We start from the raw sequence: 24,827 nt of genomic DNA, 5'->3' as shown, positions 1-24,827 counted from the left end.
TCATCAAAATCCCATCCCTGGCAAAACCACCTCACCCTGGGCTGTCATTGCCCTATCAGCAACCTGCTACTCCTCCCCCACAAAGGCAGGTGGCCTCACTGGTGTCCTGAGCCACTGGACCTATATGAGCGGCAGCCCCATCTCTGGTTCTCTACATAGCCCCTGGGGAGCCTCAGGAACCCCAAGACCCTTCCTTCTCTGACATATTTACATGACATCCTAAGTGCCACCACAGAGTATTTACTTATAACCCACCATGTGAACAAGCCCCATCCATTCCTGAGCTCAGCTTTCCCCTATTAGATAATGAAGGGACTTCCCCATCAGTTAAACATGCTGCAGAGGGTGTCAGCCATTTGCTGGGGGCACCCTGACCGTCAAGTAGAACCCTTCCACATTCACGCTGGCACAAGTGTGCACGCAGCCTTTACAGTTAACTCAGCTTGTTGCACAAAACAAACTTTATTGAGGAAGTTAGCTGATGGGGTCACAGGTCTAGATCTGGGCATCTGTTCTTTTCTGCCCGTCACCTTCCTGGGTCCTTCCTGATCTAGAAATTGACACACCTGCCTGAAGAGAGGGGGTCTCTTCTAACACCAATAACCCTGCAGTTCCAGAATAGTCTAGAGGCTGAAGTGATGTGACCATACAGGAAAAGCCATTTACAAAGGATTCTGTGAGACAAAAGAATCCGAGGCCATGCTGCCAAAACTGGGCTGCCAGCTCTGTGGGGGGCAGGGCCCACTAGCAGGTCCACAATCATGTCTCAAAACAACAAACAAGGGCTGAGGACTTAGCTCTGTGGTCGTGCACTCAGCCTGCATGTGCAGGGCTCTGGGTTCTACTGCTAGCATAAACCCCAGAACTTTGACTCTGATGGCCTTGTAACGTTAGCATTGAAGTAGTATACCTTGGATGGGGAAGCAAGGCTTAAGACAGCTCTGGCCAATGCTAAGTAGTCGTGTGTGTGTGTGTGTGTGTGTGTGTGTGTGTCCCGTCCACAGTGCCGGGGGAGCCCAGGGCCTTGGAAATGTCAACAGGCACTACAGTGAGCTACACTGAAGCCTCTGCCTGCAAGGTGTTTTAGGGTTTGTTTGGTTTTGGTTTTGTTTTGTTTTTTTGAGACAGGGCCTTACTTACAGCCTGGGCTATCCCCGAACTCTTAGCACCCTTCTTGCCTTCCTACTTGCTGGGGTCACAGGTGTGCCTTCATACCCTGCTGGTTTCTTTTATTAACTAGCTCAAACTCCCACAGACCCCTCTGAGTGCCCTGCCTGCAGCACTATAGATGTGTTTCAAGGGAACTGATCCTTGCACTTCTTTTTGGTGGTTGGCTTTGGCTTTAGTTGTGATTTAAAAATAGAAGTAGTTGGGTAATGGGTTTTTGAAACGGAGTTGAGATCTCGTTAGAACAGGGGTGCCAATACTGCAGGGGTGACTGGGGCCCCAGTGGTCCAAACCAGAGGCTCTTTGATATTGGGGGCACTGTAGACATCAGCATGTCTTAATTCTGGATGAGGGTCCATCCTGAGGGGACAAAGGCTGGAACTCTGATGACGGTCATGGCTTTCAGAAAGTCATGGGGGTCAGGACACAGCTCAGAGGGTAAAGTGTTTGAAGGATGTGAATGAGTTCAAGCCCCAGAAAAAGCCAGGTGTGGTGGTGTACACTTAAGTAGTCCCAGAAGTAGGGAAGCTGGGCCAGGCAGAAACCAGCCTAGCCTGTCTGGTGAGCTGGAGGTCAGTGACAGGCCCTATTTCTTCTTTTTAAAGGGTGACTGAAACAGGCGTCCTCAGACATCTGCACAAACCAAAAATAAGTGGCTAACTGTGCAAGAGTCCTGTGCAGCTAGTCCGCCTCCACTGCCCAGTCTGACCATCTTTGTTGTTGGGCTACCGGCAGATGCTTTTGCTACTAGGTCAGAGGTGCCTTTTCCATTCCAGGCTTGGCTGACGGCCCAGACTTCCAAAGCCACTTTGGAAGGACCCAGAAAGGACCCCGAGGTTGACAGCCTTCTTTGTCACCCCATTGCCCCTAGCTATCCATAAAAAAGCTGGAAATAACACTCTACCACACAAGAGGAGCCCTCAAGGTGGGCATGGCCCCGCTGAGTGAAGCTTTGCTTTTACTCTGGTATGGTTAGGCTTTGGTTGCACCTAGAACTCTATTTCGGCCCCCCAAGTGCAGAGATTACAAGGCATGCACCACCCCCCTCCACCACCACCCCTACAGCTCTTCCTGAAGAGGCCTCCTCCTCACCCCCACAGCTCCCTTCAGCACTGGCTTAAAGGTAGGCTTAATGCCACAGGGAATGGTACCTTATACCTACAAGCAGAAAAGACTAGCATTCCCAGGGGTGGGGGTCAGCTGAGCCCCAGATTGCTGGTTAGAGCAGGAGCTCCTAAGGGTTGGAGTCTTTCCCAGAAGGTGGAAACATACCTGTTGTAAAGACACTAAGAGGCAAAGTCCTCTGGAAAGTTCCCCACATACATAATAAGCCTGAAGTAGTCAGGCTGACAATCAGAAGTTAGATATGACCTAGTCCCAAGTTAGTCAGGGCATTGGATCATGGGGAGCCTCATAGGGCTGGTGACACCCCTCAGGGAGCCAAATAGATTGGGGGGGGGGTGTCTTTAGTCCAGGAGGAGTTCTTATGGGCTTGCTTGACCTAGGTGGAGCATCTGGGGAAATAGCATGTTTGGCCTACCCGCCCTGGGCTGGGGCTGCACCCTCCCCACTCAGCCACCGCAGGTCCCTCTTTTTCAAATGCTTTTAATGTTTTCAGACAGTGAGAGCTTGTTGCAATGGCTGGAGGCTGTGCTAGTGGCTGAGAGCACCTCCTGCCTACCCACAACTCCCTTCTTCCAGGAAATGCTTGAAAGGGGCCGTGCCCGCCTTGAGGCCCCATCGTGTGTGGCAGAGTATTATATCCAGGGTGTCCTGCTCCTCCTCCCCAAAGTCTCCCTCAAGCCCAGGAGAAGGGTTCTTGTAGGCCCTAGGAGCTGATGACATGCCCGGACCAGGTCTCATGCTTGGTGCCCGGTGCCAGGTGGGTGATCACCACCTCTACAGCCTGCAGTTTCTCATTCTTGGGCGGGATAGAGCACATCTTATAGGTGACCTCGTCGCCTTCCACTGGAACATACTCCCCTTCCACACTGCGGGAGAGAAAGCAATCATCAGGGCTGAGGAAATGGCTCAGTCTAGAAAATGCCTACCTGAGTTTGGATCCCCAGCACCCATGTGAAAAAGCCAGGTGTGGTGGAGTGTACTTGCCCAGTGCTGGAGAGGCAGAGACAGGAGGGTCCTGGTGCTGGCTGGCCACCTAGCCTTGCAGATCAGCGAGAGACCCTGTCCCGACAAATAAGGTGGAGATGGGACTGGAGAGATGGCATGGTTAGGAGCCCTTGCTATTTACTTTTTTTTTTTTTTAATATTTATTTATTTATTATGTATACAGAAGAGGGCGCCAGATTTCATTGCAGATGGTTGTGAGCCACCATGTGGGTGCTGGGAATTGAACTCTGGAAGAACATTCAGTGCTCTTAACCTCTGAACCATCTCTCCAGCCCATTGTTTACTCTTGCAGAAGACGTGGGTTCAATTCCCAGCACCCACTTAACAGCTCACAGCTGTCTGTATGTAACTCCTGTTCCAGGGGATCCGACACCCTCTTCTGGCTTCCACAGGCACCAGGCATACATATGGTGCACTTACATACATGCAGGCAAACACTCGTAAAATTTTAAGAAAATAACTAAGGTGGAGAATGATAGAAGACACCAATGCTGACCTCTGGCCTCTGAAAACACGAATAGACACACACACACACACACACACACACACACACAATCAGTGCCCACAGAAAACAAGCCCCATAGACTCCTCACTGGGACACCAGGATGGACACCATCTTCCTAGCTACTCAGTCCTTCCAGAAACAGTGCCTCCTTGCCCTTCTACTAGCCTGTGTCCTGGCCCAGCGGCTCCTCTCTGGGGCTAAGACAGCCCAGCCACTTGGATGTTCATGTATCGGCACTGAGCATGTGGGTAGAAAAGCCAGAGACCCAAACTTAGACCAGCTTTCCTTGGCTGCCTCTACATACTGCCCTTGGTCCCAGGGCTTCCAGAACCAAACTTTTCCACCTTCAAAAAAGTGCCTAATAAGCCAAGCCTGGCAGCATGGGCATGTAATCCCAGCTACTTGGGAGGCTGAGACAAGAGGAGTGAGTTGAAGGTCTCCCTGACCTAAAGAGAGAATTGAAGACCAGGCTGGCCAACTTAGTTGAGATCATGTCTCAAAAGAGTACAGAGGAGCTCAGCAAGATGAACTGGGGGGGGGGGGGGGGGGGGGGATAAGGCTGCTCACCACCAGGCCTCACAACCTGAATTTGATCCCTTTAACACACATGGTAGGAGAGAACTGATTCCTATAATGCGTTGGACCTCCATACTAGTACGGTGGTATACACATACATACATATGCATTAAAAAGTGCAAAAAACAATTTATAAAAATAAATACATGCGGCCGGGTGGTGGCACACGCCTTTAATCCCAGCACTGGGAGGCCAAGCAGATCTCGTGAGCTCAAGGCCAGCTTAGTCTACAGAGCGAGATCCAGGACAGGCACCAAAACTACACAGAGAAACCCTGTCTCAAAAAACCAAAAAGGCAGAGTAGTTTGCCTAGCATGTGAAAGTACATATGTTTAGCCAGGTGGTGGTGGCGCATGCTTTTAATTCCAGTACTTGAGGCAGAGGCAGGTGGAGCTCTATGAGTTCTAGGCCAGCCTAGTCTACAGAGTGAGTTCTAGGACAGCCAGTGCTATTACACAGAAAAACCCTATCTCAACAAAAAACCTGCCTATGCTGAATAAATAGCAATGGGAAAGAGAAAAGTCCCCAGTTGCTTCAAGCTAAGTCCCGAACTGGTCTCTCTCTTGTGATCAGCCACTGCAAGGCTTCCTGACTTCCTAGGGGATGGATCATGGTCTCACATCGAGGGCAGCATCCTGGTGACCCTAAGCCCCAGGGCCAGCCAACATGCCCTGGAAGTACCTTGTTCTGACTCGCTGAGTGATCAATGTTCCTCTCTGAAATGGTCACCAGGGCGCTTCTGGTAGCCATTTCCAACAGTAGACCCTAGACATCTCACAGAACCTCCATCACTCAAGCTTGCCCATCCTGTGCTTCCTCCTAATCACTATTCATATTATACTGTGTGTGCTTATAAATCACTGGAAATCCTTCCTGGAAAGAGGTAGTATGGACATTATACACCCATGCATGCATTCATACACATGTAAAATGCATCCAGCAACTATCTCATCTGTGCTAGGTAGGGGGATTTTATTTTATTCTTAGAGACTAGAGTCTTAATATGTAGCCCTGGCTGGCCTGAAACTCAGTGTATAGACCAGGCTGGCCTCAAACTTTCACCAGCTCTCCTACCTCTGCCTTCTGTGTGCTGGGATCACAGGCATACACCACCATACCCAGCTTACAGGCTTTAATCAGACCTGGTACGTAAGCATGCTGGGGTGGCAAAGGATAGCTTGCTAGAACTCCCATTGCAGCAGAGGGTGCAACACGGCCCTTTTTTTCAAGCCATGGTTTCAGACTTAGTTGGGGCTTCTGGGAAAAAGGCTCTGGCTCCCATTGGCCGAGTGAGATTGAATGTGTGGCCAGGGCGTTAGTCACTGGTAGGGTACTTGCCTAGCTTTGGACTCAGTCCCCAGTTCAGCCAAAATGAAATCAGGGCAGGCTGGGCGCTTGGGCCAAAGAAGCAAGTCTGGATAGAGGTTCTAGTTGGAGTTCCCAGGAAACCCAAAAGCTGCTCGGAGCCAAACAGGGAAGGGGCTGTTGGGGGCCTTGGGGACGGACTCCTGCAGGCTTCCAGACAGGAAGGAAGAGCCTCAGCGACCAAGGGACCAGCCCTGAGCTTCCTTCCTGGAGCAGAAGAAACAGACAACCCCAGCCTCTCCAGGCCACTCCCCTGAGGAGGCCAACACACTCCCCATCCCAGGGACACCCTCCCCATTCCAGGGACACCCTCCCCACAGGCCAGGCACAGGACACTCCTAACCCACCATGAACCATTTGCTTTCACATACCGGGCCCAGCACTGTCACCTTGCCCACAGCATCTGAGGTGGACATACACCCAAGACTTCATACAATTCACAGACATGCCCAATCACCATCACACATGAACTGTGCAGCCTTGTGCTCCTCATACACCCACCCTCAAGCCTAGCACTTTCCAATCACACTGTCCTATACAGCATGGGGCCAGGACCACACCCCTCAACCCCCAGTCTAGACCTCCAGACATGCTACAGTGAACTCACTCAGAGATGTGAAGGAAGATGTCAGGGCCACCATCAGCTGGGGTGATGAAGCCGTGGCCCTTGGACCGGCAGAAGCATTTACAGACTCCTTTGTAGACAGGGCCCTGTGAAGCCCTCACCGTCCTGACAGAGAGGGAGATGCGAGGGGACACCCATTACTTCTATACAGTAGCCACCCCTCCACTCTTCCAGCGTGCCTCAGGGAGACCTGCCTAGGGCCGCCATGTGTAGTCACACAGAATTGCAGAAATGACTGGATAACCTTGGCACATTTTCTCAGGCCTGTTTGTCCATCTGGAAACAGGGCTGAAATAACATATTTGGGAGCATCCCTTCAGAAACTGTTAGTAACAGTTTAGCATCCACTCACAGGGCTTAAACTCTACACCTACTAGTGGCTACCCAGGCACTGTCCCCACCAAACAGCCAAGGAAGTCAAGGCTTCCTGGGGAAGAGGGCTCTGTGGATAAAGCCCAGCAGCTTATCACTACAGCAGGGGTGGGGGCGGCGGCTCCCACAGATGAGGAGGATAGCACCTGAGTTTGCAGGCACCCAGTGAGTTTCCTCACTGGCACTTCTCTGGGACTCTCCAAGCGGTGCCCAGAGAATAGATCCTGCTCGCTCTGGTAGCAGCCCCCAATTTAGGAAGTGTGTCTGGCCAGCCTGAGACTTACGCTGAGAAGGTCCTTGTCCTGCGGGTGGGCAGAGGACTAGGGACCACATTGCCTCGCAGTGGGGATGGAGAGCGATCCCGGGCCCGAGGAGTGTCCAATAGCCCGACATTAGTCTGGTGCGTCGGGGCCTGTGGCGGCGGGGGTGGCTCAGATGACATGGCTGACCTACAGAGAGAAGGGGGCTTTCAGGGCCCTGCCTCAGAGGACCAGACAAGGCACAGCCAGAGACTCCAGAGGCTCACCCTAGGTCACCTTGTCTGTAGTCACACCTTGGCTCGGGTATCTGCTCAGGTGCCAGCGCTGGGCTTCCATAGCAACTACAGACCTCCCTCCATCTCCACGGTGTAAGAAAATGCCGGGTCATGTGCTGGGGTGATAGCCCAGTCAGTAGAACACTTATCACACAAGCAGAGAACCCGGGTTTGATCCCCACAATCCATGTATAATAGAAAAGCCTGGTGTAGGGCTGCAAAGGCAGCTCAGCAGTTAAGAGTGCTTACTGCTTTTGAAGAGGACTTGAGTTCAGATCCACGTCGGACAGTTCACCTGTAATTCCAGCTCCAGGGGATCTGACATGCTTGCTCTTCTAGCCTGCATCTGTACTCACATGCACAAACTCACACACAGACCACATATGTACATAGTTAACAAAAATAAATCTGTCAAGAGAGGGTTTTGCTGTGTAGCCTTGGCTGTCCTAGAACTCACTGTGCAGACCAGGCTTGCCTCAAACTGCCTCTGTCTCCCAAGTGCTAGGATTAAAGGCACGTGCCACCATGGCCCAGCTAATTCATCTTTTAAAAGGCTAAGATGGTGGTGTGTGCCTGCAATCCCCACACTGGGAAAGTAGAGGCAGGTGGATCCCTAGGGCTGGCCAGCCAGTCTAGCCTCAGGTCCCAGTGAGAGACTGTCTCAAAAAACACCTGGAAGATTAACAGTGGAGGTTATTCTCTGGATGGACGGACACACACACACACACACACACACACACACACACACACACACACACGCACACAGTGGGGGGCAGTACACACCAGACAACTCCCTTTTAGTAACCCCTATATGTCCCCAACACAGTCCTTGGCATGCTTCAGACACTCAGTAAACATTGTAAGGGACTTCAATGCCAAAAGCACAAATCAATACCCCCTACTCCCTTCCCGCTCTGCCCCACAACCCTGCGAGCACTCTCCCTCAGGAGACTGCAGAGCACAGCTAGGGCTGTTCACAGCCTAGCATGGCTCCCCGAGGGGCTGATATGAGATCATGGCCAGGTGGATCACCACTAAAGGTCCCCAGAGGGGACACACTTCCAGCAAACTCACACCTAGCCCCAGGCACTACTCCTAGCCACGAGATCCAGTTCTCCCAGTGACCCCTCAGAGGCACAGAATGCAGGCAAAAGTTGAAGGCAGTGGCTCTTACAGGCCAACCCAGCAACCAGGGCTGGGGATGGGGTAAGGCGAAGGGACTGCTATGAACTCAAGACACCTGGACTGCAGCCACACCAACATTAAAATGGGGTGGGGCTAAGTTAGTGGCTCAGAGGTTAAGGGCACTTGCTGTTCTTCCAGAGGTCCTGAGTTCAATTCCCAGAAACCACAAGGAGGCTCACAACCATCTGTAATGGGATCTGATTCACCCTTCTGGTGTGCCTGAAGACAGGTCACTCATATATACTAAATAAATAAATGTTTTGTTTTGTTTTTTTAAAGGATATGGCAGCACAGCCATTGTACACAAGTGACCCCAGGACAGGGTAGGACCAACCAGCCTTAGCTCAAGGTCAAGAACAGCTACTCTAGGGTCAGCCCTTAGGTAAGTCCTTCCCCCTTTCCAGACTCAGTCAAATTCAGGGGTGACCTTTGACATCTGCTCAGGGATGGCCAAACACTCCAGCAGGGCCAAGGGAGCCAATGGGATGGGGACAGGCCTGAGCAGGTTTGTGTGGCCCTGGGATTGGTCAGCCATATAAAGGAGCTAGCTGTCTTCTAAACAACCCAGCTACAGCTGGATTTTCTGTTTTGTCATTTTGTTTTTCGGGCTTCCTGTAGCCCACACAGGCCTCAACCTCCAAGTGCTAGGATTACAACTGTGTACTGCCATGTCCAATTTCTGTGCTGCTGTGGACTGAACCCAGGGCTCTGCACACTAGGCAAGCGCTGTACCAGCTGAGCTGCATCCCCAGCCCCCTCAGCTCTAGGTACCCTGGGCCCTAGCTCATGGCCAGACTCTTCCCATTTATGGTAACTCCACTGCCCCAGGGTTGATTTTCACCTGCTCTACCCAGCAAGGCCCACTTGCTTCAGCTCCAACCCTCCACCTTGGAGTCCTCAGGTTTGGGGGAGCAAAGTATGCAAGGCAGGGCGCCTCTCTCCCCAAAGATTCAGACTTCTCCATAAGCCCTGGCCCTCTCTGGGGACTCAGTCCTGCCTGGCTGGAAAGATGTCACTGGCCAGCCTTCCAGAGAAGTGACATGGCACCTACTGACCTCTCAGCTGTGGCCCCAGCCAGGCAGGGCCACGAGTCCAGAGAAGCCCCCACCTTGAAGAGGTCCTGGCTGCCGGCCTGCTGGTCAGGTCTCTAGCACAGGTCATAGAGTCCTAGAATGTTCCAATGCCGGGAGTTCTGGGAAGAAGGCTGGCCCAGAGAGGGAGAGTGGGCCCCACCCAGGCCTCCCAGGACAGGGGGTGACATGGGGACCTGATGACATCAGCATGAGGAGAGCTGCCCTTTCCTCTTCTAACCAGTCTCCCTGCCTCTCTCCTCCCCTCCCCAACTCCAGTCAGGGACACTCGAGTTCGGATCTTCCTACCTGTCAGCTGACTATCATTAGTTACTCAACCTCTCAGGGCCTCAGTTTTTGTATCTGAGAAATGGGAATTGTTGCAGCTTCACACAAATCATGACATTGAAATGAAGTAATACATACCAGCACTGAGGGTACAGCTCTGCCCAGAACAGGCAGGCAACAAATACTGGCCATGGCCATTGCTGCAAACTGCGATCACAAAGTCACTCAACAAACATATCCAATACCTGACACAGGAGACACAGGGCAGAACCTGGAACCAGAGGAGGTGGTGGGGTCACCGACTGCTAAAGGCCTGCTAACGAAAGAGATAAAAAGTAATGGGGGAGGAGTGCAAAACGGACCTGGAATATGAAAAATAGTCAGACACTTGGAAAACAGTGGGAGAAGCTAGGGTGTTGGTGCTTGCCTGTAACAAGAGCACTGCTCTGGACCAGCCTGGGCTGGAGAGATCTGGGCTAGCCTAGGCTACAGAGACCATCTCAAGAAGAGAGACAGAGGGAGGCTGCTCTAGGTACAGACAACAGGATGTGGAGAGGGCAGGCTGTGGTTCCAGGCCGGGGAGGCATTGTGGGAGTGGGACAGGAAGTAAGGTCCAGAGGGCGGGGCCAGACCAGGAAGCAGGTTGCACCACCATGGCTGTCATCATCCTCTCTTCCCTGCTTTGCACCTTCTGCCTGTCTGCTCAGACACCGTTATCACGCCCACCTCCCCAGGCTCACGAAAAAAGACTCAAAGGGGGCTTCCTCACTCTCAAGTCCCCTCACACCTAAATTCCAGCTTCTTCCTTGGAAAGGCCTGGGAAGCCTACGGCCTTCAGCACACATCACACAGGGCAACGCAAGGGTCCCTCAACACCCCAGGCCCAACCCAGGGGCTGGCACGGGCCAGAGTCTTGGGCACCCCCTGTGTGCCACACTCACCCTAACTACAGCGGAAAAGACTGAAACATGGAAATGAAGTGACTGCGGTAGGGTGGGAGCTGGGAGAGCCCCCTGGAGACCCACAAGGCTGCTCCACTACCCAAACCAGCCACTCAGGAGGCTGAAAGGAAGAAGCTGGGCTAGTCAGAGCCAGCCCACCCATGGCCCAGGGTGGGGACAGAGTCCAGCTAGGGTGGGGCAGGGGTATCCAGGAGGCCTCCCTGGCCCTGCACACACACCAGGACACAGCCCACAGCAGCAGTCTGGAGCTTGTAACTGGAAGAGCCCCAGCTCCCTCAGCCACTCCTGGCGCAGGCTACCTTGTTGCTCTCTGGCTGCTCTCAGCAACACCAGGTGTGGCCCTGGAAAAGGCACAGTCCACCCTCCACGAGATGATGGAGAGATGAGAGATGGAGATGGGGCTGAAGCTCTTACCTGAAGGGGCTCTGGGCTAGACCCTGGTGAGCCTCTGCCTGAGACAAAGTCTGACAAAATGAAATGGCTAAGATGTGATCATGACTGCCAGACTAGGTACACACATGTGTTTATCTGTGTGTGACTATGTAATGTTACACGTATATGTGTGTGGGGGTATGTTTATGTACATGAGCACAGGAACACACATCATACACACACACACACACACACACACACACACACACACACACACACATATATATGTGGGGAGTAGGGGCAGGGTGCACACATCTGTGTGTGCACAAACTCTGGATGGGTGAATAGCGCCTAGAACACCTGGGCCCCACAGTTACACCTTTTTTATTTTGAGACAGTCTTATGTAGCCCAGCTGGATGCAATCCAGGGCTTCCTGAATCCTAGGCAAGCACTCTACCAACTGAACCACATCCTTAGATGTGTGTTCCATACTCAGCACCACCCACATGTACTAGCAGAAACCCAGAGCCTTCTAACCCTCAATGGGGGTGGGGGTAGGGACAACACCGGGCAGGATAAGACTCAAACCCCTCTGCCAGATAAGCCCAGCCCAGGGCCTGGGGGTAGGATGCCACACCCACCCTGCCTGTCCAGCATGGACAGCGTGTCAGCCTCTTATCCTGAGAAATGTGGCAAAGGGGGCCACTAGCTGAAAATAGAAGGGAATTTTCCATAGGCCTTGTAGCAAGTTCTGGAAGATTCCAGGAGCTCAACTGAGCACCAGGATGGCCTCCTCAACCCCTCTACAGCCCATCCCAACTGTACTGGGTCACTTTCCAGCCCAGAGCCTGGCTACTGCTGGCAGGGAGGTGGGTTAAAAACTCAGGTCACTCAGGCAAAGTGACAGAGCAGGCCACTAGCACTTCAGGGACCCTGCCATGGAGGGGAAGCCACTGCTTTTTCTGATGTCACAGGGGATTCATGGGCACCAGGTATTAGACCCCCTTCCTGCTAACCTCACAGCTGGCACTTCACCACTTCCCTGTCCCATGAGAAAACTGACAACAGATTCGGCAGCCAGGGCTTCTCACACTTTAGTGCCCCCAGGAATCTCTGGCCAATGTCCAAAAGCAACTCCAACTGCTCAGATGTGGGCGGAGTTAACATGGCTTTGCTTGTCAGCGGGGTCGGTTGGTTGCTTTTCTGGGGCTGGGAAGCAGGATCTCTGGCCCTAGCAATGAGCTGCCCCCCTACTCCCAAGACTGCCTTTCTAAGGGGCTCCCAGAAACAGCTGCCACCAAACTACCCAGCTCCCAAGAGGCAGGCCCTCTGGGGGAGGGGACACACATGGACAGACATGCTCACCCAGCACATGCAGAGGGCCAGGGCTCCAGGAGACTGCAAGGCTCATCTTCACCCCCACCCCGCCAGGCTAACATAGTCTAACAGAAAAGAGCCCAGAGCTGAGGACAGGGACAGACTGACCAGTTGAACTGGACACAGGGATCTGGGGAGGCACAGGGGTAGAGAAGGAGCCCGAGGTTTACGGCAGCCAGGCTGGCTAGCCACATGCTGCTCCATTGTTCTGGGGAGAGTGAATGCTGTGTGAAGAGAAGGGAGGGATACCAGGGGCGGGGCCATAAGACAGAGCAGAGCAAACAGCCGGGGAAGAGGGGAGAATAGTCCAGTCCCTCCAGCAGCCCAGCTGGGGAACTCCCGCCTTCAAGTGCAGGAACCAGAAGCAGTCCCTTCCAATAATACCACCTCAAGAACTCCCCCAGGAACAGAGGCCACCACTGCCCTAGGTCTCTGCAAGGCCAGTGGACCCTGCTCTCCACCAAACCTAGCCCTGAATTCCTCCCCCCAACATCCTGCTTCACCCCCACCTACCCACCCACTCCGTTTTCCTCATCTCCCAGCCCGACTCTCCCATCTTCTAGACTCGCTAGTTTTCTGCTTCAGTTTGGACAGGAACCGTGCAGCGTCCAGTAGCTGGAAGCTGAAGGGATGTGCCAGCCACAATGCAGAGCAGGAGGTGAGCTTAATAACAGTGGGCCCTGTGGTGTGCATGGTCACACGAGGGCCATGGGAAGAAACCTTCCCTCCCACAGCTGCCAGATATGGGGCACAAAGCAAATTCTTGCCCTGGCACTCAGTAGGACAAAGAAAGCCAGTTTCCCCCAACCCTGGGCTGAGCCTAACAGCTTACTCAGATCCCAACACAGAAAAGATTCTGTTCTCACCCCCGGGGAAGCGGGGTGAGGGGGGCTAAGACAAGTGGAGGGTGTAAGGGTACATGGTGGCATCCAAGCTGTCACCCAAGAGGAGATGGTGGAGAGAAATCGGACTCTGAGGAGACCCGTCCCAGAGCAGGGGATGGCTGAGCAGGGGCTTAAAGGATCACTTTAGGGACCCAGAGTCCCAAAGCAGCTAGAGAAAGAAGGTCCTTTGAAAAGTTTGAGCCCAGCAGGACCAAAAAAAATGGGGACGTGGGACAATTAAACACAGATTTGTGGGCTGGTTTTAAACATTGTTTTTGTTTAGGCGGTTTGGTGTTTGGAGCCAAGGAAATCCTGAATCCTACCTCTCCACCTCCCCAGTGCAGGGCTGCAGGCATAACCCATCACTATTGATTTATGAATCAATTATTTTTCACACTCCCTCTGACTTCAGCTTGGAGAACAGACTAAAAGCACTAAGACCGGGCCATAGGAAGAGGAAGCAGAACAGCCTGGAGGAATAAAAGTAGCTCCTATTTCTCCGGGCACTTGAGCTAGCCAGCTCCCTCTTCCCGCACACACCCCTTTCTAATAGAAAAGGTTATTTTTATATATATATATATATATATATATATATATATATATATATATATATATATATGTGTGTGTGTGTGTGTGTGTGTGTGTGTATGTATGTGTATATATGTATGTATATATATACATATATGTGTGTATGTATATATATACATATATGTATGTATGTGTGTATGTATGTATGTATCTGTCGGCAGAAGCGGTCTGCTATTTTGCAAAGAGGCACCACCACAGACCCTGCAGGAGAGAGCTGATCTGCAGAAGAGGGTTCACCCTGCACAGACCTACGCTGCAACCCCAGAAAAGCTGTGGGCTCACAGCCTGGCTTTTTAAATAAAAATCAAAACCTAACCTTGCATTTCCGGCCTGTAAAGGCCGCCAGCGCGGGTGAAGTTTTCCTTTGCGCCCTAGGGCCTTCCCCCTCTTCCTCTCCTCCCGCCCCATCCCGGCGCAAACACCAAGCCAGCGCGCCCAGCCGCTCCTCCTCCCTAGAAGAGGCCCAACCGCGAGGGGCCAGGGCGGCTCCCCCTCTCCCTGCCTGGCTACTATCCCGCTGCCCAGCATGCAGCTAGCAAGGCCCGGCCCTTCGGGGACCGCCCCACCTCCAGCTAGCAGAGAGTCCCCCAGCACCTCCAGCCCGCCGGAAAGCACAGGAGGGAGCGCCACCCACGCACAAAACAGGTGGCCTAGCGGTAAGTACTACCCAAAGTCTGGCAAGGAAACCTCCTACTGCAGCCACACCTACCCGTGTCCCCTTAGGGAGGGTGAGTAACCGGGCGACCGGGGCACGTCCGGGAAGGGGCCCAGCGCGGAGCTGGAGAGCCAGAAGGCCCCACAGTAGGGGATCAGGAGAGCAGAGCAAGCCGCGGCCCATCCCCGCGGCTCCCGGGGATCCCGTGCTCCACCTCACCTTCCCTAGAGTCCCTAAACAACAGCTTACCTAGCGACACGTTTAAGTCGAGGAGTTCGAGTCGTCCCAGCTACTGGCCTCCGACTACAAGCAGATATCTGGGGAGGGGGCGTGGCCGTCGGGTAGGGTGGAGTGCGGGACCACGCCCCCTGGGGCTCCCGGCCAATGGACGCGCGGCCCAGAACGCGGGACTGGGCCAGCTAGGAGGGAGATGAGAGCAGCGCAGCTGCCTCGGCGGGACCTTTGTGTTGACGCCCCGCGGGTACGAGCGCGGGATGCGCGCACGGGACTCGGCCTAGGGGCAGGAGGTGTCCTTCCCCCGCCGGGCTGCCGACGCCCAGTGTCGGTCCGGTGCCCGGGAAAGTGGCACAATCGGGTCTCCGCGTACCGTGCCTGCCCCTCCTGGGCTCAAGTCCAGCCCCCACCTGCCCTTGACTCGAGATAAGCTAAGCGCCTGGGTTTTTGCAAGAACCACGAGATAAAAGAAAAGGCAGAGACAGAGAAACATCAAAACAAGGGAGGAGTGAAGCTGTTGTTTTGTTCTTCTATTGGCTAATTGATCCATTCTCCGTTGGCTGATTTTGAGACAGGCTGGCCTCAGTCTCCCTAATAAAGGGTGTTGCTTCCAATTCGCAGAGAGGAAACTGAGGAACAGAGGCATGCTATGATCTATCTCCACAGTCAAAATGGAGAGCAGGCCCTCGCATGACCCCATCAGATTCATATTTCCTAGGCCTGGGAAAGGGGTACCCTATAGGTGTGGTGGGCAGCAGACCCCAGGAGTCCCGGTGATATTTCCTCCCTGCTGAAACCCTCTAATCCCACCCCCAGGGCATGCTGGACCATCAAGAAAACTGACAAAGTTGGTACCAGCATAGAGCGGGTATTGCTGCTGCGGACTCGATGTTTGGGGAGGGCTGTGGAAGGACTTTGGGCTGGAAGAGGCATTGAATGGTAAGGGCTCTGTGGGCTGCTCTGTGGGAGCTTGGACGACGAGAATGGTGAGGGCAGTGCAGAGTATGGAGGCCTGCCTTGGGGAGTTTCATAATTATCAGGACTATTTTGTTATTTTGAATTAAGAGTCTGTGGTTCTGGTCAGCTGGCTGAAGAATCACCTGTGATTAACAAGACACCAGAACTACTAAAGCAAAATTGCTTTGCTGAGATTCTTGATGCTGGAGCTAAGAAATTAGCCGTGATTGAGAAGCTGGGCGGTGCGCAATGCAGAGGCAGGCTTGGGTCACTTCTCCAGCTTCACCGCCTGCACATAACACAGCTCAGGCAGGCTCCTCTCCACCTCTACTGCTGGTCTTGGTGGTCATCTCATGTACTGATCTCCAAAATGCTGGGGTCCTCTGCTGCAACTGGGCTGCATTTTCACCAATAGCCTCTTGTAGGCTCTCTTCATCATGGCAAGCCTCAAATTCTCTGCATGACCCTTTCAATCCTGGGCCTTCAAAAGCTACAGAAACAGCACCTTCACCAATGGCCACTCCCGGTGGCCTTCAAAACCACTCCCACCTGGGTGACCCTTACACTACCAAATCCGGCTGCCAGCACAAGGTACAACTCTGGCCACCTCTAGGAAACAGCTTCTCTGTGCTCTCAGGAAAAACTTCCCAGAAGATTGTGAGTGGACCTCAACCATTGGACAGTTGGAATTTGGGGTTGATTTTACTTGATTGACTGTGCACTGATTTTTCCCTCTTGAAGTAAATGTTTTACTGGAGTCCACAGTTTTAAGACTTTGGATTCTAAGAGATTGACTTTTTTTTTTTTTTTTTTTTTTTTTGGCTTTTCCGAGACAGGGTTTCTCTGTGTAGTTTTGGTGCCTTTCCTGGAACTCACTTTGTAGACCAGGCTGGCCTCGAACTCACAGAGATCCGCCTGCCTCTGCCTCCTGAGTGCTGGGATTACAGGCGTGTGCCACCACCGCCCGGCAAGATTGACTATTTAAAGGGACTGAAATGTTAGTGTGTTTGAATTTGTAAAGACTGTAGGACTTTTAAAGTTACGTTTTTAATGTGAGACCTTGGGGCTGAGTAAGAAAGGAAGGGTCATGGCTTACTAGTCATTTGTGTGTCAAATTGACAAATGGTCAGTTGTACTGGCTGGCTTTGTGTGTCAACTGGACACAAGCTAGTGTCATCAGAGGGAGAAGACTCAGCTGAGGAAATGCCTCCATGAGATCCAGCTGGAAGGCATTTTCTCAATTGGTGATCTGTGGGGGAGGGGCCATCCTATGGTGGGTAGGGCCATCCCTGGGCTGGTGGTCCTGGGTTCTATAAGAAATCAGACTGGCCAGGCGATGGTGGTACACACCTTCAATCCCAGCACTAAGGAGACAGAGGTAGGTGGATCTCTGTGAGTTCGAAGCCAGCCTGGTCTACAGAGCAAGTTCCAGGACAGCCAGTGATATGCAGAGAAACCCTGTCTTGAAAAACCAAGAGAGAGAGAGAGAGCAGTCTGAGCAAGCCAGGGGGGAAGCAAGCCAGTAAGCAGCACCCCTCCATGGCCTCTGCATCAGCTCCTGCCTCCAGGTCCCTGCCTTGTTGGAGTCTTGTCCTGACTTCCTTTGGTGATAAACAGCAATGTGGAAGTGTGAGCTGAATAAAACCCTTTCCTTCCCAACTTGCTTTTTGGTCATAGTGTTTTGTCACAACAATAAAAACCTTAAGATGTGTGTGTGTGTGTGTGTGTGTGTGTGTGTGTGTGTGTGTGAGGGGGGGGGTGGATGGATGGATAGATGGAGTGGGTGTTTGTTCCACATGCATCTAGAGGCCAGAGAACAACTTTAACCTTTATATATGTTCCAGGAATTGCACTAAGGTCACCAGGTTTTCATGGCAAGGAAATTTACACACTGAGCTATCTCACTGACCTCCCTCCTCTCTTTTTTGAGACAGGGTCTCATGTAGCTCAGGCTGGCCTTGATCTTGTTAGTTGGCTAAAGATGACCTCAAACTTAGGATTCCCTTGCTCCAGCCTCCCATATGTTAGGATCACAGGCATGCACCACCATACCTGAGTCTCTCTGATTATTTTAAAGCCACAGCTTCTCCTGAAGTATCTTGTGATCAGGGTGAGGAGGTCCCGTCCAGCTGAGTGAAGGCAGGAGCATGGAGCACCAGGGACGGGTGTTAGGTGGGGTCTGGTCACCTAAGGCTTTTCATAGACCAGAGGAGCAGTGTGAGCAGTACTTCCCTGTGTAGACAGAATGTTGACACATGGTCAGCCTGGTGCCCGGAAAGCAGACGGTGCTGAGGAAGACAATGACAACAGCTTGCTTTTTATTACGTTTTTATTGTGTGTTATGTGTGGGCACATGTGCCCAAGGATTGAACCCAAGTTGTCAGCTTGACAGCAAGCACCTTCATCTGCTAAACCTGTTGACCCTACTGCTTTTTCAGTTACATTTTTTTTCTTTCTTTTTTTTTTTTTTTTTTTTTTTTTTTTTTTCTGAGACAGGGTTTCTCTGTGTAGCTTTGGAGCCTTTCCTGGAACTCACTCTGTAGCCCAGGCTGGCCTTGAACTCAGAGATCCGCCTGCCTCTGCCTCCTGAGTGCTAGGTCTAAAGGCATGCACCACTGCCGCCCGGCTTTCAGTTACATTTCCACACACTCCTCACTGTGGCCCTAGGAGGAACTGTGGCTACCCAGTTCTGAGCCTCATGTGCCATTGGGCTGATGCACCTCCCTTGTGTCACATGGTGCTGGCTAGGTGCACCTCTCCAGTCCTCACATCAGGAGTTGAACCTGGGCCCCTAGGATGTGCCAAAGTGTGACCTCTGCAAGTCATTGAAGACAATGCCCCCTGCTCAGGAAATAATTTGCTTCCCCAGGCTCTGGGAACACCCACCTCCCCCTAGCCCAGTGCCCTTGTCTCTGTTGGAGCGACTTCTGGACGGTCACTTTCCTGTCCTTAGCCTGAATTTGCCCCTTTTGAAGGCAGCATGCCATCGAAGAACAGGAGTCCTAGCGCCCCCCACACACACACCCTCTGAATACTCCAGTGCAGGAGCATCTTAGGGCTTTTTTGTTTGTTTTGCAGGCCCCCCATATGTAGCTGGCCTAGGACTTGGTAAGGAAGACCAGGCTGTGAGACCCACAGATGCCCGCCTGCCTCTGCCTCCAAGTGCTGGGATTAGAGACGTGCCACCACACACCCCGGCTCATTTTGGAGCCGTTCACCTTCTGTCCCCTGGGCTGGAACTTTCTCCCCCAGATCTTCCCAGGCTCCTCCCTCTGGTCATAGCAGCACAATGTTCTTTCCTCTAAAGAGACTCTGCTCCCTCAGGACAAAAGGGCATTCCCCCAGTCCTTGTATCTATTGCTCTTCCCTGAGGGGAGGGGAGGCCCAGGAGCCCCAGCTCCTCCAGCTGTCCTTCTCTGGGCCCGTCAGCCAAGCCACAGAGTGCCCTGTGCAGTAATTACAGCACATTCCTCAGAGTCCTCCTTCTCATTTTCCAGCCCACATTGGGTCCTTCTGGGTGAAAGAATGAGCAGGATGGGAAATGTACCCATTAAACAGTCCTAGTTGTAGAGTCCTGATGTACACAGAGAGCCCAAAGAGGGTAAGTAAGGAACACAAAGTCACAGAACAGGAGAGGGACCCAGATGGCCCTCCCTGGATTCCCAAGTGTCAAAACTCTGAACTCATTCTGCTCCTGGTGTGGCCTTCCTTGCCTGTGTGACTCCGCTAATGTGAGCAAGAGTCTCATGTACCCAGGAGGTCTTGGATTTACATATAGTTGAAGGTGGCCTGGAGCTACCAATCTTTCCACCTGCCTCCACATGCTGAGCTCAAAGGTGTGCACAAGCCCAAGTTATGAGGTGGAAGGGAAACCCAGGGCTTTATGCACGCCAGGCTAGTGCTCTGTGCACCGAGCCACATCCCCATCACCCACTACAAGCCTTCTGTGTACAAAGCAAGAAGCTAATGCTTCCCATGGACTCCTGGCATGTGTCACTCACGTGACAAGCTTCATTGAGCACCTACTCTGTACCAGGCACTGTGGACCTGGAATACAAGTCCATAGTGACCAATCAAACTAATGCTTGGGTGGTTAACTGCAGACACATCACTGTTGTCCAAATGGAGCCAGGGGCTAGGGTGTGACTCAATGGCAGCATATGCTGAGCACTTGCAAGTCCAGGTCAGCCTGACAAGCCAAACTAACAAACCAAAAACAAAAAACTTTTGGGGCATGGTGGTGAATGTCTGTAGTGGCAACAGTCAGGAAGCAAAGTCAAACAGATTGTAGTGAATTCAAGGCCAACCCAGGCTACACATTGACTCAAACAGAAAGCAACTGGAATGAAGTTGAGCAAAGTAGTATAATGGGGGAACCTGTTCCTGTCTTCAGAGGGCATGACAGTCCCCCAGGAGCTGAGATTCTGACAGTACAAGTGAGCTGTGGCACCTCTCCTAGGGATGCATCCTAAAGAACCTGTCAGCACCCCACAGAGATGCTGGCACACCCACTCTTATCAATACACCATTCACAATAATCAGATTATGGAATCAGCCTAGATGCCTAGAGACAGATGAACGGGTAAAGAAATGTCACGCTTATGCACACTGGTGTCTACTCACTGGTAAAGAAGAACAAAATAACATCTTTGAAGGAAAATGGATAGAAGAGGATGTTATGTGATGCAAATTAATCTAGAGAGTTGTGGACCACATACGTTCCCTTGTGGGAGATAGACAGACAGACAGGCATATAGATAGACAGATATGTGGAGGCTCATACCTGCAATCTCAGCACTTGAGAAGCTGAGGTAGGAGGCTCAAGATTATTAGTTCAAGTCCAGCCTGGGCTATAAAGTGAGTTCCAGAGTGAGCCTGTTCTGGAAGGAGTCCCTGCTTCAACACACACATATGGCATTAACAGCATGTGCACATACCTGTGTGTATATAATAAGAATGGAAGAACAACAGGAGGGTAAAGAGAAGATATGGGAGGGTGGATATGGTCCAAGTACATTATACACATCATGTATGGGCCATTAGTTTATACATATGTTAATAAAAACAAGGACTAGAGAGATGGCTTGATGATTAAATAATTTGCCAGGTAAACAGCAAGAGTGAGGACCAGAGTTCAAATCCCTGGAACCCAGGTGATAGTTTGAATGAGAATGGTCCTCACAGAATCAGGTTTGAACACTTGGTCCCCAGGTGGTGGAACTGCTTGGGAAGGATTAGAAGGTGTGGCCTATTGGAAGAGATGTGTCACTGGAGGTGGGCTTTTAGGTTTCAAAAGCCCACACCATTCCCAGTTATTTCTCTCTCTGCCTTGTGCTGTGGATCAAGATGTGAGCTCTCAACTACTGCTCCAGTGCCATTCCTGCCTGCCTGCCTTCCAACCTCCTCAACATGATGGTCATGGGCTCTAATCCTCTGTAACCATGAGCTCCAAATTAAACATTTTCTTTAAGAAGTTGCTTTGGGCTGGGTGGTAACGGCACACACCTTTAATCCCAGCATTTGAGAGGCAGAGCCAGGTGGACCTCTGTGATTTTGAGGCCAGCCTGGGCTACAAAGCAAGATCCAGGACAGACACCAAAACTACACAGAGAAACCTTGTGGGGGGGGTTGCTTTGGGGGCTAGAGAGATGGCTCAGTGGTTAAGAGCACTGACTCTTCTTCCAAAGGACCTAGGTTCAATTCCCAGTACCCACATGGCCGCTCACAACTGTCTGTAACTCCAGTTCCAGGAGATCTGATGACCTCACACAGACATACATGCAGGCAAAACACCAGTGCACAAGAAATTTAAAAAGAAAAAGAAAAGGAAAAAAAGAAGTTGCTTTGGAGCCAGCAATGGTGGCACACACCTTTAATCCCAACACTCAGGGAGGAAGAGGCAGGGAGATCTCTGTGAGTTCGAGGCCAGCCTGATCTACAGAGTGAGTTCCAGGACAGCCAAGGCTACACAGAGGAACCTGTCTCAAAACAAACAAACAAGAAAGTTGCTTTGGTCATAGTATTTTGTCATGACAATGGAAAAGTAACTAAGACACCATGTAAATGCCAGGGTGGCATGACAGCCTGCCTGTAATTCCAGCACTCAGGAGGAGATGGGGTTTCAGGAACAAGATGACTAGCCGGACTGCCCTTATTAGCAGGTTATTAATCCAACCGAGAGACCCCGCGTCAATGAACAAAATCCAGAGGGATCAAGAAAGATTTCCAATGTCAACCCTGGGCCTCAACAGGAAAATGTGTACTTACAGGTGAGCACACACATGTGAAAAGGCATACACACAGTATGAACACATGCACATGACAACATATCTGGACAACAGCTAAAAACAAATATGTCATTGCATTTTCATGCCGCTCCTGGCAGGAGGTACTAATGGACCCATTTTCAGGAGGTAAAACTGAGGCTCAGAAATGAAGACGCTCAGCAGGGGTCACACGGCTAGGAGTGGCATAGCCCCTATTTTAACCACCTTCTCCCTCTAGGCTAGGCCTTATTTTGAGAGAGAAGAGGTTAAAACAACAGGAACTAGAGATGTGGCTCAGTAGTACAATACTTAGCTAGAATGCTGGATCCATATGGACCCTGCAATCCCAGCACTTGGGAAATAGACACAGGAGCATCACAAGTTCAAGGTCATCCTCAACTGCAAAGCAAGTTTGAGGCCAGCATGAACTACTTGAAACCTGCCTAAAAACAAAACCACCAGTCATCCAGGAGGAGGCCCAAAGAGCCTAGCCAGGCCTGTGCACGGCTCTCCCCTGAGGCTCTGTGTCCTGAACACCTAGCAGGCTGAGTGAGCTCCAGCTCATGTTGCTGGGCTGGTTTCTGACCTCTCCCAGCCCATGCTTGGGAGTTACCCTGTGAGGGAATTACAAGACAATCGGAAGCCTTAGGTTGATTCATGGCATACTGGTGCTTCCCCCTGGTGGTGAGGGTTAGAATTGTGAGGGCACATCCTCTTGTTGCCTCCCTTCCTTTGTTCATACTCAGCTCACGAGACCCAAAACTATATTAGCCAGTATGAGACCCTCAAGATCCTTGTGTTAGGGTGTAGCTCGGGCAGTAGGGTGCTCGCACAGCGTTCATGAAGCTGGGGTTAGATCCCCAGCACTGCACAAAACCAAGAGTGGTGACACTTGCCTGTACTTCCAGCTCTTGGAAGGGTGGAGACAGGAGGATGGAAAGTTCAAGGGCATCCTTGGCTATACAGTGAGTTTGAGGCCAGCCTGAGATGTTTGAGACCCCATGTCAAAAACAAGATCCTTAGAGAAGGCAGCCCCTAGTTCTATCCCAAGAGGCTATCCAGTGGACACGAGAACCCTTTACCTCCGACGGTGACATCCAGGGATTCTAGGCAGAATGAGGTATACTGTGATGAGGGGTCATGCATCTCATTCATTCATTCACTCATTTAACTTACATCTACCAGTCGCCTTCTACCCACGAGGTTTACATGCCCAGGTTAACAAGAGCAGAAACTAAACGGTCTCCCTGACTTATTCCCAAAGCCCCACAAAAGAAAGTTTGGGTTGGCCTAATCTGATACAGCACTCCATCTTGACCCAACCAATCATGCTATAGACTCAAAAATGTAACTCAGCTCTCAAAAGCTGAGACAGGAGGATTGCCACAAAATTGAGGGAAGTCTAGCCTCCACAGCAAGACTTTGTCTAAAACAAAACAAACAAACGAAAAGTCATATAAAATTGACATCCCACTTGTTTTATTTTTCTGCTGTTCCTATTGTTGGGAGTTTTTTTTCTCATTTATTTCTTCAAATTTTTAATTTTTTTATTGTCATAAAATACTCAAATGCTTAGGGCTGTGGTTGTAGCTCATTTGACCGAAGGCTTGCCTGGTGTGATGGTTAGTGTTGTCAATGTGACAGGCTCTAGAATCATCTGATAGAAAGGTCTCTGAATATGTCTGTGGGGGCTTATCTTGATTACCTTAATTGGGATGCAAAGACCTGCCCACAGTGGGTGGCATCATTCCCTGGCAGGATCCTGGACTGTAGACATCAAGAGCTGAGCATCAATATGCAGGTATCGCTCTGTTTCTCATTGTGATTTGATTTGAACTGCTTCCAGCCACCTTGATTTCTGTGCCTGGTGGACTGTCCCTTGAATTGTGAGCTGAAATGAACCTTTCTCCTTTAAGTGGCTTTTGTCAGGGTGTTTTACCACAGCAACAGAAACAAAACTAAGACACGCAGTGTGCACAAGACCCAGGGTTCCATTCTCTGGACCACAAAACCAGTTGTGGTGGTATACACCCATGATCCTAGCACTCCACAGGCAGAGGCAGGAAGATCAAGAGTTCAAGGCTATTTTCAAGGACATAACAAGTTTGAGCCCTGTCTAACAACAACATGAACTTCAAATGCTCATTTCCTTTGTACATTAAATTACTTAAAATATTCAGGTATAGAGATACTGAAATAAATGTGCAGCGAGTAGTTCACACACCAGCACCTCGATCCCACTCTCATCAGTGTTTTATTGTACAGTTGTCTCTAAACACCGGGTAGGCACTAATTCCAAGACCACTCCCTGCACAAATCTTTGGATGCTTAAGTCCAAAGATGGCCAAGCATGGGTCAACTATCTATGCTGGAGATGTGGCTCAGTGGATGGAGTACTTGCCTAGCATACACAAGGCCCTGGGGATGGACACCCAGCCCTGGGAAAGCGGGATGTGGCACCACCTTGACAACATGTAGCATTATTGGGAGAAGGGCTTCCCATCTGTAATTCTGCACTTAGGGACTGGAGCAGGAAGACTGAGTTCCTGGCCAGCCTAGGCTACATCCCAAGTTCAAGGCCCTGTCTCACAAACAAAACCCCTAGAAGGCTGCTATTATTATATCCATTCTACAGATGCAAGGTGAGGTACAGAGGTAAAGAGAGGCAGGCATTCCCGGGCTTCCTGGAGCTAAATTAGCAGGAGGGGGACTG

At 51.4% G+C, this 24,827-nt stretch overlaps 1 protein-coding gene across 4 annotated transcripts; it reads right to left on the bottom strand.

Annotated features, from left to right (window-relative positions):
* Positions 1-443: 443 nt before the first annotated feature.
* Positions 444-15,021, bottom strand: Carhsp1 (calcium regulated heat stable protein 1). Of its 4 annotated transcripts, none has more exons than XM_036194585.1 (5): positions 14,907-15,021; positions 10,064-10,134; positions 7,025-7,189; positions 6,351-6,473; positions 444-3,158 (listed from the first exon to the last, which is right to left on the bottom strand). In XM_036194585.1, the coding sequence occupies exons 3-5, from the start codon at positions 7,180-7,182 to the stop codon at positions 2,996-2,998; spliced, it is 444 nt and encodes a 147-aa protein (XP_036050478.1). In that variant the 5' UTR covers positions 7,183-7,189; positions 10,064-10,134; positions 14,907-15,021; the 3' UTR covers positions 444-2,995. The 4 variants fall into 4 exon arrangements, with proteins under 4 accessions (XP_036050478.1, XP_036050479.1, XP_036050480.1 ...); XM_036194586.1 differs by having other exon boundaries at positions 10,064-10,131; XM_036194587.1 differs by lacking the exon at positions 10,064-10,134.
* Between the last annotated feature and the right edge of the window lie 9,806 nt (positions 15,022-24,827).

Source organism: Onychomys torridus, chromosome 8, assembly GCF_903995425.1.
Source record: "Onychomys torridus chromosome 8, mOncTor1.1, whole genome shotgun sequence".
In the NCBI taxonomy this organism is placed as follows: Eukaryota; Metazoa; Chordata; class Mammalia; order Rodentia; family Cricetidae; genus Onychomys; species Onychomys torridus.
This window is presented reverse-complemented; position numbering and strand designations above follow the sequence as displayed.